The sequence below is a fragment of the Solea senegalensis genome, linkage group LG10 (assembly GCF_019176455.1).
Source record: "Solea senegalensis isolate Sse05_10M linkage group LG10, IFAPA_SoseM_1, whole genome shotgun sequence".
NCBI classification, from domain to species: Eukaryota; Metazoa; Chordata; class Actinopteri; order Pleuronectiformes; family Soleidae; genus Solea; species Solea senegalensis.
Genome location: NC_058030.1, coordinates 13,170,076 through 13,186,721, shown reverse-complemented (window position 1 = coordinate 13,186,721; position 16,646 = coordinate 13,170,076). Strand labels below are relative to the sequence as shown.

The window sequence follows — 16,646 nt, the reverse complement described above, 5'->3', positions numbered from 1 at the left end:
GCTCACAGAGACTTATGCAATGTGGAGGGAGACAGGAAGAGAAAAGGAGGAGACAACATTCTTGATGAGGAGCCTGGTGTTTTTCCTGCTCAATCTGCACTCCTCCTGTCTCTCAGCAGGTTGGAGCCACCAGCATGCCACGCTACACAGACAGACAAGCTGCCACCCCTGGCACCGGCACACAACTTGATTTGCCATCACAGTCAGCATGTTCCCAGGACTTGTGTTTAAATGTGTGTGTGCGAACAGGCAGGGTTTATATCCAAGAGTATTTTGTGTTTAATTGCTTATAAACAAAAATCAACCAGGTGCAAAAACCAATGAAGAAGGAGGATGAGACAGCAGAGAGTTAGGAAAGAGTGTTTACATGTTTTCTGGTATGCAAAGGCCACCATAGTTCCCAGATGCACTTGGGAAAAGGGAGGAGTGAGCAGAGGAATCCTCTTTGTTTGTTCGACTCTGAAGTCTCACCGTTTAGACCGTTGGACCTTTGAGAACAAACCTCTGTGGTGGCCTTTGCATTCCAGAAAGGATGTCCCTCTTTTCTGTGATCAGATCGCTCTTGACCACATGCATTTATACTGACATGCGTCTCCAGTGTTCACATCGTCATCCCATTGCTATCTGACCACAGTCGTCCCCGCCTTACGTCACCTCCCCCCTCCGCGCACTACCATACAACAACAGCGTTAGCCACATGTGCATGGACTCCTCTTTGCTCTTCGACAAGCGGAAAGCCAGCATAAGCAGTGGAGACTGCACTGTTTGGGTGGGTAGAATGGAGAGGCATTGGAGACTCGAGACAATGCCTCTACGTCCACCTCCCAAATTGGTTTGGCACAACCATTTATGTATTTACCCCTGTACTTACATGTGGTCAGGCACTATCGTCCATCAGCTGCTGTGGAAAACTGTAAAACTGCTGTAGATAGATTATTCAATTCCTGCCAATAAACCTTTCAAAATGTTGCACATTGCACTTTTAACCCATTTTTCTTTACTGTGCTACGCTTCGAATATGACTGGGAAACGAAGCTGCTACTTCTTACTAATGCTGTGGAGCTGCTGGTCATGCAACAGCAGAGTCTCAGTCGTCCCTGGCTGTGGTAATTCCCACATATCTTGCAATATTCCAAGATTTGTTTGCATGAGACATACAGTATCTTCTATCTGGCTTCTATCTTTTTTTTTCTTCTTTTTTTTTTTAGGGATGACACATTTTCTCCACCAGAGTGAGTTACATTGCTGGCAAATTACAAAGTGCTGAGACCACACCTCAGCTGGTATCGCCTTGCAGACAGGATGTGGGGGCAGGTGGTTTCAGTTCTGACTGATTTATCACTCCAGGTCCGCCCCTTTCTGAGGATCATCAGCATCAGACACGAGAGCGTGTCAAGTATCTCCAGGTGAGATTCTTGACACCACACCGACTCAGGTATTTACAGACTGGCGAGAACCTCGACCATAGAAAAAAAGTACGGTACAGCATGTGGGGGATGGAATATAGCGATGAGGGGGTGGGTGGTTGGAGGTTGGTGGTAGTACCGATTGATTCACCCAAGCTGGACTCACTCACAGTCCAGAGCGTGGGAGGTTCTGCAGGCTGGAAAAGGGTCTATGCTCCACTGAGGTGTGTGGGCATTGTTGACTTTGAAAGGCAATGGAAAGAATCCACAGAAAACAAAGAGATGTGTTCAGCAGCAGCAGCCATGATCACACAGGGGCCTGTGTGTGCATGTGTGTGCATGTGTGTGCGTGTATGTGCCCATGCCCATCCTCTTCCTCCATGCCAAGCCCCAGAAAACAGGCTGAAGGGCCATGTGATGCCACCCACTCTCAAATGTAGCGCATGGCAGGGCTGCCACTAGATCCTGTGGAATGGGCTCAGATATTGGAGGAGGACCAGGCTTAGATATGGAAGGTAGGGAGGGGTTTGGTGTTACTATTCACTGCAGCACAGACATCAAAGGCAGCAATCCTGCTTAAAACAGCACTGTAAATACGAGAAAGGCTGTTGAGAATAGAGGGAAAAAAAGGATCGACGTTTTGTGTATGCATGGTTAAATGCAATTGTGCCACGTTTTAATTGTGTTGTCTTAAAGGGCTGCTTCACCCAAAATATAGTTTTTTTTTTTTTTACTAGTTTCCAGAGATAAATGTGTTATTCCATCATCAGACAGTGGATCTGTGATACATGTCTATTCCCACAACAACAGAGGACGCTGAAAAATAAATAAATAAAAGCCCTACACTGCCCAAGACACCCACTTACTGTGTTTCTGTCAAGTTTTATGAATAAAAGATCTGGAAAAAATCAAACAAATCCAAAGAAAATGGCCATATTTATTCCACCTCTGTAATAGAATGTGAATTCAACAACCACAGCAGCATCATTATGATTTTAAGTTTATTCTTCATTTGACCAAGTGCGAAGAAAATGGGTGAAACCGCCCATACAAAAATCAATATTTATGAACTATTGTGTGACGTTAAGGCATGTCACGGGTTCTTATTACATGAGCAAGGAGAAAGATGCATCTGGGAAGGAGGGAAATTCTGAGGAAAAGTTCTGGCGATATCATGATAGTTAGTCAGGAAGTGAGTGAGTGACTTTGACGACATGGTGGCTGTGCTGTATTGTTTGAGAGCATGAGCTGTCTGCCAAATGGCTGCTGTTTCCTTGATAGAGCTCTTTGTTGCTGTGAAAAGCAGAGGGAGTTCCCTCATGCAAATTCAAAGGAACTTCTGAGAAAAGGGGATCCAAGCGAGAAGACAATGTACTCCCATTCAACACTCGGAAGATGCAGGATACACGAGCCTGGGATGTGTTACTGTGAAGAAAGAAACCCACATATGCTATTGTGCGACTTGCATTAGAAGTCAAGTCGAGATGTAATTCATCTTTCACACATTACATGTCTCTGGATATTATTTTGCAGCCACAGTCTAGAACCGATGATCATATTGAGCAGCCTTGTCACAAGACTTTACACTCACAAGTCAGAAGTATGCAACTCATCCCACACTTTCACAGGCCTCTGCCCACAGAGCAGAACCTCCCACCCACTCACACTCATCCAACACAGATTATATATTGTCATACGAAGGTTATTGGAAAAGACAAAACTGCATTTGAGAGTTCTCGCAAAAACAGCGCAGAGGTTAATTTATTGCTATGTTTACACTTCTCTTCCAGGACATTTGTTCCTCAGATGACTTTGAGAAGCTGCTGGAGTTTTACGGTTTAATGGTGGCTTACAGTAGTGTCTGCAGACGACCCAGCAGCTCCTTGTTACCGAATATAAAGCACAGGTGTGGCTTTGTTTTACTTTCAGATGTTTAGTCGTAAAGCGACATGGTACCATCACCAATAACTGATAATTACAGAGCTCGCCAGGGTCATTAGATCCTGTGAAGACCATCAATATTTGCAAAAAAAGGTAAGTAAGTAATCATTATCTCCGGTGACAAATACATGATTGAACCGCTCTAAATGATGTCAAGCAAAGTTGGATTCCATCAGGTTTCACATTAACGCACTTGAAGACTTTCCAAAGGCCCGTTTTGCTGCACGGCGTCAAACCAACCTTTCGTCAGTGACGATGATAATAACAATAATAATCTTATAAATCAGTGCACTCTTTCATGTACAGTTTTCATTACAGTTTAAAGGTTGTACAGCCTGTGAAAACATGTTGTCTTTCGAGTCAGGGTAATTGTAAACTTGCAGCTTGTTTCACGGGAAGCCTGTAAACTGTCTGCAGACTGAAGGTGTGTCATTTAACCCTTTGGGCACTCTATTACTGTAAGTGCTTACAATATCCAGTACTTTTATGCTTTTAATTAACTTCAGTGTGCAAAATAATTATTACCATGCCATCTATTGTTATTGAGATGACAGTTTATTGTGACGGCTTTTGTATATGTTGCTACTTTGGTACATATTGTGTGGGTTGGCCTCTGTAATTCTGTATTTATTTATTTATTTTTAACAATGACAATAAAGCTCTGCTAAAAAGACATCATTATTTCCCCAGCAGATGGGTATTTAACTGGTTGCTAAATGGCTGCATTATGATGGGGAGACTTGATTAAAAAAATGATAAAAAAAATAAATGGTGCAGAAGAGGCAGAGATATCCAGATGCTGGCTATTATAAAGCTACTCAAAATAGCACATTTTGTTATAACACATCTTTAGAACACAAAAGCCCCACATTTTTGTTCTGTCAAATCCTTGAATTTAACGCAGTTTTTTTTAAAAACCTCTCTCGAGAACAGGCTGAGGATAAAATTACTTTTGAGTGTAACATTGGAGGAATTCACAAGTCCTCGACAATGAGCATGATGCAGCGCTACTGTGCTGTAAAGTGCTCCCTTTGATTATGTTGTGTGACTGAGAATTACTGCGTTCAACTTTGCAACCACAGTTCCACTTCAATAATATGGTAACGTCACCTATAATCATCATCTGCTTCATCGGCCCCGCTCCTGGAAAACGGGAAGAACATTCTCAGAACAGCAAAATATCCCCTAATCTGGAAAAAGAAACACAACAAAAATGACAGACACACAGTATTTGTAACAATAAACTATTTTTTTTTATATTTACATCTGTACCTAATGTGCAAATTAATAATTTAAAGTAGTGTAAAACTCTTAAAGGAATACAAAATCATATCTTACAGTCCTAACATGGTGGGAGTCCATGAACTGGTCACATACAGTAGAAACAAGTAGGAGCAATACTGTAATGTGTAGAGGAGAGAGAGACAGAAGTGAACTAAGGGAGCAGTGGACATCCTTGGCCAGGACACACTTAGTTAAGGACAGCATGGTACATTATCCAAGCATCACCAGAACAAACAGCAACACAAACACTGCGTCTTTACAGTAGTCATGTCAAATGAGCAGAAAGCACTTGGAGGCCCGGGGTTTTACAAAAACCCACTGATTGATTAAAGCACTGACGATCACAAAGGCTTGAGGTGCTCGTAGCAGCAGGTGCTTCTTTTAACGGCCTCTACAAATGGAATAAGAACACAATCTCACACTGGGTCAGTGACACACCTATACTGCAGATCACCACATAGTGCTGATAGCATGACTGCACGTCGTGTGGCGCGGTGTAGAGGGAGAAGAGACACGGGATCACACTCCAGACAAATATGCATTGGGCCTGCTCTCACTAACTACACTTCATCTCATCTAACACACTGACTGAATAAAGTAGTTAACAGGCGACGCAGAGAAACACACCATAAAACACTGCATTTTTAGGGGGAAGAAATTTGTCCTATGCACATTGTTCAGTATTTGGCACACCAACGTTTTTGAAAATTTGAATTCAAGATTTCTTTCTTTTTTTTCTTGAAGGAGGAGAAGAAGAAGAAGCCAGTTTGGCAGTGCTTGTGGTCTTGCAGAGGTCAATGATCTTACCTTGCACAATATTTTGCATTCAATTCTCACACCTGGGAACTGTGGCAACGACAGAGCTTAACACTGAACAAATGAGTTTTACATTTCATTGCTAATCCAACCGTACAGTCTATAAAGCTTACACTTTTTAAATTCCCGTCGTTCAAATTGTTTACAAAAGCACACCGTGACGATCCTTCACAGATTACAAGACACAGATAACCTACAGTAATTATATTATTGGTGCATAGACAAAATTGGGAGAGGGAATAGCAAAAATCACTAATTTATTGCTTTAAAGTCTAATATTATTCTCCCATCAAATTTATTATGATTGCAAAACAACTACAAATTGTCCACAGATTTTGAGGAACCAAGTAGAGGTATTGCATTCAAACTGATTAAAAGAGCGAAAATGTTCCTTCCACATTTGAACGTCAAAAAAATAAAAAAAAATAAATAGAGAACTTTCCCTCACATACAGAGAGTTACATTGCAGAGATGACTTTTACTCTAAAACAAGTAAAAGACTTAAATTCAGTGAGACAGAAATAAAAATAAAGTAGCACAAGATCTGGCCAAAGCTGCTCACTGTGTCAAGTTCTGCTTCCCCCATCATAAAGTAATAACCTTTACCAACAAGGGAAGGGTGACAGGGATACAAGAGCATTCTTCAACAAAATAGGAAAATGTTTGCCATCATGGTATTCTAAATGCAGAGTGCAGATGGTGTTGTTCCCTCAAGTCTCCTTTGGCCTTGCTGATGTGTGATGCTGAAGTGGCGGTGATGGCTATGCAGGCCTTTGCACTTTGCTCTCCCTCTCCCTGCGTTTCAGCTCCTCCCTGTAGCAGTAGGAGCAGTAGTTGTCTGTCTCTGCCCTGCCGTAGAAGGAGCAGTTCTCCCTCTTGCAGCGGCGCTGCTGAAAGCAGTACAAAGGGCTTCCAGAGCTCCGCCCTTTGGTTTTGTCTTGGTTGAGCCAGGTGTGAGACGAGTTGTCCTCGTCAGCAAACTCCAGGCAATCCTGAATGTCTCCCGCATCGAACCCGTTGGTGTAGGTGTGGGACTTGTGTTCACCCGGCATGTTGTAGGACAGCGTCTCCATGGTGTTAACAGTGCGCACCCCTGACAGGCGAGCGGGGCTGTAACTCTGCGACGAGAGCGTGCGGTTCTGCTGGGGGTAGGTAGCGCATGTCTTTAGTGTGCCCACCACAGGCTTATAGGGGTCAGCTTGGAAGATGGAGGATTGCATGTTGACATCTTGTATGTGAATCACACTGTGCCTTTGGATGGGCGGTGTATGGCTGTAGTGGGCAGACACAGGAACAGGCCCAAGTCTCTTAGCACCAATACTGGGGGAGGAGTAAGGCGCAGGGGCTGGGGCTGGGTGAGGAACGTGGTGCGAGGCTGTAGGTGGTGTGAGGGGAGGCACTGGGACAGAGATGAGGGTGGCTGCGGGAGTGGGACTGTTCCGGCCCTGCATCTTAGGACCCAGCGGAGGCTGTGAGTTGTAGCTGTAAGAGTGGGTGTGATGGGGCAGGACAGGAGAGCAGCTCTCCGGAGGCGAGCTGTCCGATCTCTCCCTCTGGAAGACACTCTCATGCTCAGGCTTTTTTGCGGCCACCTCATTATTGGCAGGGGGCTTCTTCTCGGCCTCCTTCCTCTTCTGCTCCTGCTCTTGGCTAAATCGTTCCTGGGCATTAGTCAAATAGTAGCTGATCATCTCCTCGTGGAACTGATGGCGATGGCTGGTGAGCAAGAGACCCGCAAAGATGAACTTGCGCTCCCCCTGCATGGCAGCCCGCAGGATGTTGAGGCTTAGCTTGACATCGGTGCTATATTTCCAGTTTTCCATGGTCTTGTCCCCTGAGACTCTCCCTGCGCTGTCCTGTCTCTCGGTGGGGGAGGAGCTGGAGGGTCTGTCCCTGTCAGTAGGAGAGGGACTAGTGGCCTTTTCAGAAGAGGTGGAGCTGGTGGACTGACCTGACTCCTCCTTGCTTCCCTTGACTGTCTTGTTCTTCTTGACCTTTTCCCCTCCGTTCTCCCCACTACGACCTGAGCCAGAATTAGATTTGTTCATTTTGCCATGCACCAGGCCACCCAGACCTCCCATGTTCTTCTTCAGTTTGATTCCCAGGGTTTTGCTGAAGCTGCCTAGTTTATTGGCTACAGAATCAGCTCGGCTCTTGTCTTTGTCCTTGCGCTGCTTGTCTTTGTCTTTGTTCTCCTTACTGGGCTTGCCAGTGTTGACATTAGAGTTGCTGCCGACAGACTCACGGTCAGAGTCCATGGACTCAGCTAAAGACTGGACATCCTCACCTGCAGAGGCTGTGGGAGACTCTGGCTGAGCCAGTGGAGCCTGCACAGAGACACAAGCACAGCAGAAATGAAGTAAACGCAAAACATGGTAGCTGATGACAGCCTTCATCTCTTGTTTCTCAGTGGACAGTTAAAAATTCCCACGCAAGAACTAATTTCCCTGTATTTTGAGTCAGTACAGACGGTGAAAATGATTTTACTGACAGTGACTGATTGGTCTCTGTGGTTTTAAGCTCATCTGGAATGGAGGTTGTCTCTCCAGGAATAAATTAACCATGACGAACATGACACGTGAACAAGAAAGAAAAAAAAAATACCCTTGTTTCAGATGGAATTCGAATCCACGTTACATTCATGTAGTTGTGCAGCAGGTTGAGTTTGGCCTCCAGAGACAAGATGAGACTGTGGGAGAACATGTAACCAAGATTAAAATCAAGCAAGTGTCATTTGATATTTTTATCTAACCAACTTTAACGGCAGATTTAAGGTCTGGACTTTGAAACCTAAGCATTTCACTACTTGTCAACACAAATAGAGCCTTCAATGCATCTAATGTGATATTATAAATGGGCCGTATGGAGTGGTTGGAGGATCCTCTCTCTCTCTGTATGCTTACATTATCCATACAGCAGTTTGTTGAACCCTCTGACTGGCAGGAATGTGAACGAGAAACCTTGAACTCTTTGCCAAACTCAAACAGAGTCATTCCTGGAAAACCTCTGCGTGACCGATGTAATCTAACAATTTGTTCTCTCTCTGCTGACTCTTTGAAGTAACCTGAACCCAGCGCCCATAATCGAAGACAAATCCTCCACATACAGCGTCCTGTGTATGAAGACTAGCAGACCAGCCGTGGCTTTGCAGATTTCACTCTCACTATTTCTTGGTCACAACCTTTGGAGTAAGTGTGTTTTGTCGATAAGCATCAATACACTGCAAACTTACTTGGCGAGCTTGGTGTTATCATTGTCATCCCTCCCCCACTCCCAGTCCCTGCCAGGGTCCACGGCAAAATGGAGTGCCAGCAGCTTGTGCTCGGAGTCAGTCAGGGGGATAACAGCTGGAAGAGATGGGATTATTAAAAGGTTACTTTGGTCTAGCATTACAACTGGAGACTGCATTGCATGCCTCCCTCTACTCCCACATCTCATAGTGTGCGACCCCAATTCAGTCCTGGTTTTGAAACTGACTTCGAGTGATCTAATCACATCGCGCAAGTGCAGGTCTTAACGCTCCCAGTGCGTTCTAAAAAAAAAAAACCGCACACACACACACACACTCTGAGGTGGTTTGAAAACACATGTGGCCACATTCCTGAGCATGCATAAACACAATGCATCCTCAGACGCCTCCTCTGACCCGCACTTTTGTGATTGTTTGTTTTTGCACTTTTACAGTGCCACACACTGATTTATTTGTAGCCATTCACAATTTCAATAATGATCTTCATACGACTTCTTTTTTCTTAAGGCTAAAATCTCATTTCATGTTACAGCAGCATGAGTAGAGCTTTCATTCACTAATGTTCTACTTTCGCTCTGTGTCAATCATGCAGACACACACATTATCTGTACAGTTGTGTTGTTAGCATGTCGAGCGCCAGTCAGCGTCTTATTACCATCCGTTAACTTCAAAATTCTTTCAGCTGACAAGATAAAATCTCCTTTTCAGTGAAAAAAAACAACATGTCACCATGTTTGTGTTGCTGTTGCCTTATTGCTCTGTGAACTAGCTTCTCCTGGTATTTCCAGGCATGAGCTGGCGTTGGGAACCGTGTGAGTTCCCAAACCAGCCTGAGTCCGACTCTCGCTCAATTTAGATTTGCATTATCTGGATGTGTTAGTCTGAATTTGAGATTTAGTACAGTCATCCATCTTCTACCACATTATCTGCACATGAGGGTCTCTGGTGCCAATCCTAGCTGACAAAGTCCATCACAGGAGAGACAAACAACCACTCTCACACTCACACGTCTGGTCAATTTAGAGCGCTGCCTAATTTGGCTAATCCCCACACCTGCATGTTTTTGGACTGTGGGAGGAAACTGAGAACCAGAGAAAACCCCCACACACAGGGAGAACATGCAAACTTTGCCTTTCGGTACAGTTTCAGTCAGACTAAATGTACTTTACTCAGATGAACACAATAATGTATGTTTTTCTCATGTCATGTCCTTGTACTGAATATAATTTAAATATAAGCTATGGGAAGCCAGATCCAAAATCACATGTGATCACAGGGGACGCATCTAGGAAAACATTTCAGTACCGGACGTGAAGCGTGAAGTGCCAAACTCCGTCCTCGGATGTTAACACCAGGTGACATCACAAGGGCACACTAGAATAATGCCACGTTATATATCCCAATGATTATCAGCATGGAGTTAATAAGCAAGTTAAAAAAAACTACAATATAGGAAAATGACTTGAAATTGTCATCACTTGAGATTAGATTAAACCTGTCAAATAACACATTAGATACAGTCATGTGATGTGTCACCGCTGACTGGTATCATAGTAACTATCAGGAGCAGTAAATAGTAGAAGAAAAAACATAGATTGATCAGTAGATAGAGATGATAACATTAAAATTAGATAAGCCAGCATTTATGATAAAAGCTAATCTTAAACTGGAGACATGCAGCTAAACTGGAAAAACAAAGTGAAGTTCTAAGGTGTTGATTTGTCTTGAAGAACCATCACAGAGAGGAGTACTGATAACTTAGATGCATTTATTACAAACAGGTCGCAAATTCTCTGACCTCCTGTCCTGACCTCTAAAAACTAATATTACCACTTAAGTGGAGCTTTTGATTGTACTCTGTTATAAAAACCGAATGTTAACTTATCATACACAGCAGATTAAACACCAAACCATAGTTTAGCTCATTGACCTAAAGGGATTATAATATTATTTAATAATACCTTAATGCACAGAAAAAGAAGGGGAAAGTGATGGCTGCTGGAGTCCTAATATTAACGCCTGTCTAACCTGAGGACATATAAACGGACTACTCATTGCCCTGTGTAATGGTGATGACGTGTCCTCAGTCCCAGGTTGTACTTAGGTGAAACCAACCTGTTGTTGTCTAATAACAGTGGAAATATAATGATGTAACTGCTGCTTAGATTATATGACACAATTAGTTGTGCAGCTGATCAGGGCTACTTGACTATTAGGATTTCTCATAGGGTACAATCAGAAAAAACAAAACAAAAACATTCACCCTTTACTGATATGATCAGCTACTTACAAGCAGGAAGAGATTTTCAACACTCGACACAGAACATAAAACAGACTTCCTTTTGTGTGGGAGGATTTCTCAACATGAACGTGTGTGCAGCGCAGGTGTGTGTGTGTACGTATGTGTGAGTGCAACGAGGTCCACCAAGATCCCACTGACCCACATAACTGCTCTCCTCGGGCTACTTAGTGTGGAGACTGTGGTCCACATGACAGAGGGACAGGCTGTTCAGGCTGAGGACACTTCCAGCCTCCACGCTCAGCCCCAGAGGGAAGACACGGCCTCCTCCCTGCTTCATCACTTCCGCCACTGCCAAGAGGCTGCTCCGCTCTGTAGGCTTCACAGAAACATGGACACCAGCACCAACTGCTCCTCCACTGCAGGTCAAATGCTGCCTCCTTATCCCGCGTGTCATTTTTTTTGACGGCACACGCTCACGGGGCAAAGTGCGACACGACGGCGCAGACAGACTGGTCCTACAAGCATTGAGACGATGCCTCAAGATCTTGACACAGCATTAGTGCAGCCACGCCCAAGTTAGCACATTTGACAGTTTATTTAACACAATTATTTATATTTATCCGACTTTACCAGCTGAGTAATCTAGGCTTGTCCAGACATCTGTCCTCAATTACAAACAGTCCTTTGTGTCACATCTGCAGATTACAATGCATTTAAACCATCCACATAAAAAAAGGGGGAATGACTAATAACTGCAGCCACGGAGTCAAGCACTGACAACTGAGAGGTTTCTTACAGAGAGGTCTCTCCTCTAAGATGCATGTGTGCACACATGTATACAGAGGACACTAAGCCAGCTCCCACTCAGTTCCCACTCAGGTCATGCAGCAGGCAGTTGAGGTCTGGGAGGTGGTGTCTTGGCTCCCACGTTGCAGCTGCACTCCTTTCTCCCCATTCCTGAGTGCTGTGTGTGCTGTTGTTCCCACTTGGGCCTGATCCAGATAAACAGATCCAACACTGCCAATTGAGCTCTGGGGGACTAAAGTGTGTTGTAATGTATTTACTATCCCCTGTTGGCAGCCTTGTTTTGTTGTCCTTGAATGACCGATTCCCATAGCTTGTGCGTGGATGACATCATAGCCCTCCTCTGTGGTATGCGAGCGGTGTACTCAGCAACATTGTGTAGCTGCTGTAGCCCGCCTTGCCTCGCCTTGCTCGGTTTGCGTCTGATTCGTGGGGGAATCAGACGCAGGAGAAGAGCGGGGTGGGGGCTTGAGCCCTCTCTGTGAGAAAACAGCTGTTGGAAATGAGGTAAATAGCGTTTCCATGCAGCTATTCTCATGACGTAGCTAGATATAAATATATTTGCTATTTTAAATTTGTGCATTTCACTTAAATCGTGCCATGTGTCATGGAAGCAGAATGACAGTCAATTCTTCATCCCGTCTGTGCACAAAAGGCACTCATTACAAGCTTTGAGCAGGAACAGTGAGCCAATGTTTCCTATGTATTGCGAGTCAAGAACAATTTGTACTGTCTGGCTGACTTTGGCCACTTTACACAGCTGCAGATTTAAAGGGCCCAGTTCCCCAGAATAAACAGCAGTCATGCATATTTTTTTTTTGCCTCAGATTTGAACAGAGGAAGCGTGCTGGTAATAACAACACATAACATTTGAAAATCTGATTGCCATTAATTACAGTGATTGCATGGTGAGTAATACACTGGGTGCATTTAATGGACAGAGGAGGGGGAAACCTTGCCAGAGCTGCATGGTTACTCTGCGATGTCAGGTAGGTGGTCTCTGTGTAAAAGATGATTATTTACTCCATTCCGATGGCTGTCAAGAGGGTTGACGATGGAATGCCACAGAAAACCTGGAGATGTTTTGGTGTCTAAGTAGTTAAGACTTTTCCAGAGGGCCAGTTCCACACACACACACAAACACATCATTTAACCACAGGAGCACAAACAAGCTGATAAACTGAAGAGCCAATCTTTTTGCTGATAGGAAATATGGACTCTGGGCTCTACTGCTTTTCTCAAGAAAAATCTATTGACTGAGCTTTTGGGATATGCTCAGAACTAAATAGAACAAAAAAGGTGGGGTCGATCCTTAGCAATTACCTCCAAATACCCTGACTCCTCCCTTGTTTTGTCACCATCCACCGTCAACATAGCAATACAGCAGTCGTGCAAGTAGGTCGTAAAAAGGGGCAGTAGCTTGATGTGTCAGTGTGATTTAGAATCAGGTTACTGGGAGGGACTCTCTGCTATAATCTTCCATAAAGAGGGTTGAAGAAAGAGCCAGTATTCTAAACCGGCCTTTGGCACCTGAACACACACGGAGCCAACGGCCCCTCGCAGGCTCTTCTCTGTGCGGGAGGAAACCGAGAGAAGTCCGCCACCTGAGGCGATTACACAGTGGCCTGACTGTCAGGAGAGTGGGTTGGTTTGTTGGGGCCACATCGGTCCAGGACCCTGCCCATATGTGGTGATGTTGTGAGGTCTTAGAGGCAGGCTGGGGCGAGTCTGCCCTGACTGGCAGTGGAAGATTAGGTCTGTGTCTCTGATTCTTCCTGCACATTTGTAGGAATTGATAAACGATGAGAGCATCACACAGTTGTGATAATGCCATTCAAAGACGTTAAACTATATCACAAACAACGCATGAAGATGCAGAAATTTACACGTGGAGCAGCACATTATTATTGTGTAATATGATTCACCGCATGACGTACAAATGCAGCAAGCTGCTCGAGTAAGTGTTTTCATAACATCCTGGAGACAGACAGCAGACAAAAAAAACACTCTGATCCTATCTAAGGACACAACGTTCAGAATCAAAAATGCAGTGGTGTTGTGACTGAGCCGCAGTAGGTTCTTAAGACATATGCACCCTCTGGTGGACAAAAGGAGAACCACATTAACACATCCACATAGGAGTAGGGGTGCTGAGGAGGTTGTATAGGCTGTGGCGAATACTGGCTCTGATGTGCTGCTGGCACAAAGGAACATGACTTCAGGGCAGGAATGGCAGGTTAGTAATCATGTCTATTTGCTAGTCTGCAGCGGTCATAGCCTGACTTAATAACTAGGTTGGTGTTTATAGGCCAAAAATAGGACTTTGCACACTCAGAAAAGCACAAGGCAGAAAGAGAAGGAAGGGGGAGACCGAGAGAGGAAGAAAGAAGCAGTTTACGCAAGTGTGTTTGCATTTCACAGTGAGGTAAAGACATGGAGACACGGAGGTGGCCGACTGCCCATGGACATTTCAACTGAGTTCCACCCACTGAGTCAGATACAGGCGAGTACCCTGACTACTTCCACTGGTTGTCAAGGAGAACCACCTTATGTGTCTATTAAAAGACCTTCATTTGAAAATGACTCAAAATGATGATGAAATAAATAAGCGATGCATGTGTAGTTTGAACGGCTTACACAAGACATAACTCTCTCACCACATCACATCACAGTCGGCACACTCGCACTCACACACAACACCGTACTGCAAATTCCTGTGCAAGAAGAAAACGCATAAACAGACACACCCACTGTTACAGGCCACACTCAACATTCAGTTTACTTTATTAAGATCCCCATTAGCCATTATAAGAGGTAACAGCTATTTGTCCTGGAGCCTCACAGAGAGACATGTAAAATCTACAGTAACATGCAGACTTGAATTATTTGGACAATGCTGAGGAAGTCAGACGTCCATATTCCCTCCATGGAGGCCACTCCCTGTCTCCGGCTGCCAACTGACCAGCTTTAATAATGGATCACAGGTAAATAGGCTGCTGTCTCATACATTATTCACCTTAAGCAGGACGTGCCGAAACCACTCGCACTCACGCTCACAGTCTAAGCATTACGTTAAAAGCACAGACGGCCTTATTGTTGTACCTTCTACACGGTGACACTCAGGACATGTGTCTCAGATTGTTGTACGCCAGTGCAGATGCTTACCTTGCTCTCGCTGCTGGTCTCTCTGCTCCATGGACACCAGTGCAGAAAAGTGAGCCTGATCGTAGGCCAGTACCAGAGGTGAGCAGTGACAGCGGCTTGGAGGCACCTCCAGGGGCAGGTAGAGGCCTCCAAAAGGGATGGGAGCAAATGCTGAAATTAAGACGGAACAACTATGCTTAGTGTCAGTCCTTTGCTTGTTCCCCACTGAGGATCCCTTCAAGATGTGGCCATGTCTACCTTCTCCTCCCGAGTCTCTGAGCATCGTATCGGCCACCACTACAATTGGCCTGCGCAACACATGGGCCAGCACGAACACATGGAACTCCTCCAGGCTCTCATAGACGGGATCCTCAGAGTTATCCACACTGGAAAAAAAAAAAGCCCATGTGATACTGTGGGTTCATGGGATAGTATTCCTGACATTGAGTTAGTGTCGACTGTAAATGTGCATAATCTAATCCAGTGGTTCCCAAACTTTCTATGTGGGGACCCACTTTTTAAACTATTATGACTCAGATCCCAATATAAACTGTGACTAGAGCAAATTAGTGGATAATGCAGGGACTAATCTACAGCCATAACACCATATATAATTTTTTAATAAATAGTGTTTTTTATAATGAATTACAACATGCCCCAAAAAACCTGCCACAACCCATAGCTGAGTCCTGACCCAGTCTTTGGAAATCTAATCTAATCTGACTATATCTTTGGTAATCCTAAGAAAACCGGACAAAAATGCACAAACTCTTTCTCAGCGTACAAGAATTTCAATAAAACAGGTTAGTAGAGAGAAAGAGGGAAGGAGGGAGAGATGGAGAGAGAGAGGGAGAAAATGCAGAGCTCATGCAAGCAACCACCAGGGAGCCAGAGGATGTACAACAATTAAGTTGTTAGCCACACAAACAGCCACGCCGCCACATTTACTCTAATAAAGAGCCTCTTAATATGGGAATCCCACTCATCCTATTTAGGAGCTCATCTCACACTAGGACCATCAAACATCCCTAACCTGATTACTGCATTAGAGTCAAACTAAATGAAAGGTCAAAACCACCAGACTAAATGAGTAATTATACTCGTATATATATGGGATATTTTTAGAGACAGGAGGCTTAGTGCAGGACAAGTGGATGCAGCAAAAAACTAACTGCAAATGAATGTTCATTATAGTTTGTTTTGAGGACTCCACGTGCTTCACTTCCCAATCTCAAGGGTGTTAATGGGATTGTTCTACATAGCTGTTTTTTTCCTCTGATACATCAGCAACAATATGTGAATCGCACGTTTATTTCAGTGACAGCGGAAAAAGAAAAAAAAAAAAAAACCACAAGGTTTCTGTGCGTAGGAGGAGGAAACCAGAGTTAGTTTCCATTCGAGTTAAACCCAGTCTTATACTAATTTACAAAGTGGCAGGGGCGGGGGGCGGGGGGTGAATCACACCACCTGCTGCAGCTGAAAGTAACCCACAGCTCAGGGGAGGCTGTTATGGAAAAATTGATTGATGCCGAGGGCAGCCAGTAGATGGCACACTCTCACACGTGAGCTTTAAAGCTCCTATTAAACCAAAGCAGCAATTTGAAAGAGCAACAGTCAGAGTGGGAACCGTTTCCCTGACAAATCCATCTTAGTGTGAAGGTCACTTTTGTTTTCACTGTGGGCTTCCTGCGGTCTTTCAGGGCACAAAGCATTCAATCACAGCAGGAGAGTTGTAATGTGTGATATGGGATGAACGCGG

At 44.4% G+C, this 16,646-nt stretch overlaps 1 protein-coding gene across 2 annotated transcripts in view; it reads right to left on the bottom strand.

The window, feature by feature from the left end:
* Window positions 1-5,687: 5,687 nt before the first annotated feature.
* otud7a (OTU deubiquitinase 7A) overlaps window positions 5,688-16,646 on the bottom strand; it is a 33,593-nt gene continuing 22,634 nt past the window's right edge. For both annotated transcript variants that reach the window (XM_044036780.1, XM_044036781.1), the window contains exons 9-13: window positions 15,146-15,273; window positions 14,909-15,058; window positions 8,680-8,794; window positions 8,052-8,136; window positions 5,688-7,774 (exon numbers count right to left, since the gene is read on the bottom strand). In XM_044036780.1, the coding sequence (XP_043892715.1) occupies window positions 6,209-7,774; window positions 8,052-8,136; window positions 8,680-8,794; window positions 14,909-15,058; window positions 15,146-15,273 (2,044 nt within the window). In that variant the 3' untranslated portion in view covers window positions 5,688-6,208. The remainder of the gene's footprint in view (window positions 7,775-8,051; window positions 8,137-8,679; window positions 8,795-14,908; window positions 15,059-15,145; window positions 15,274-16,646) is intronic.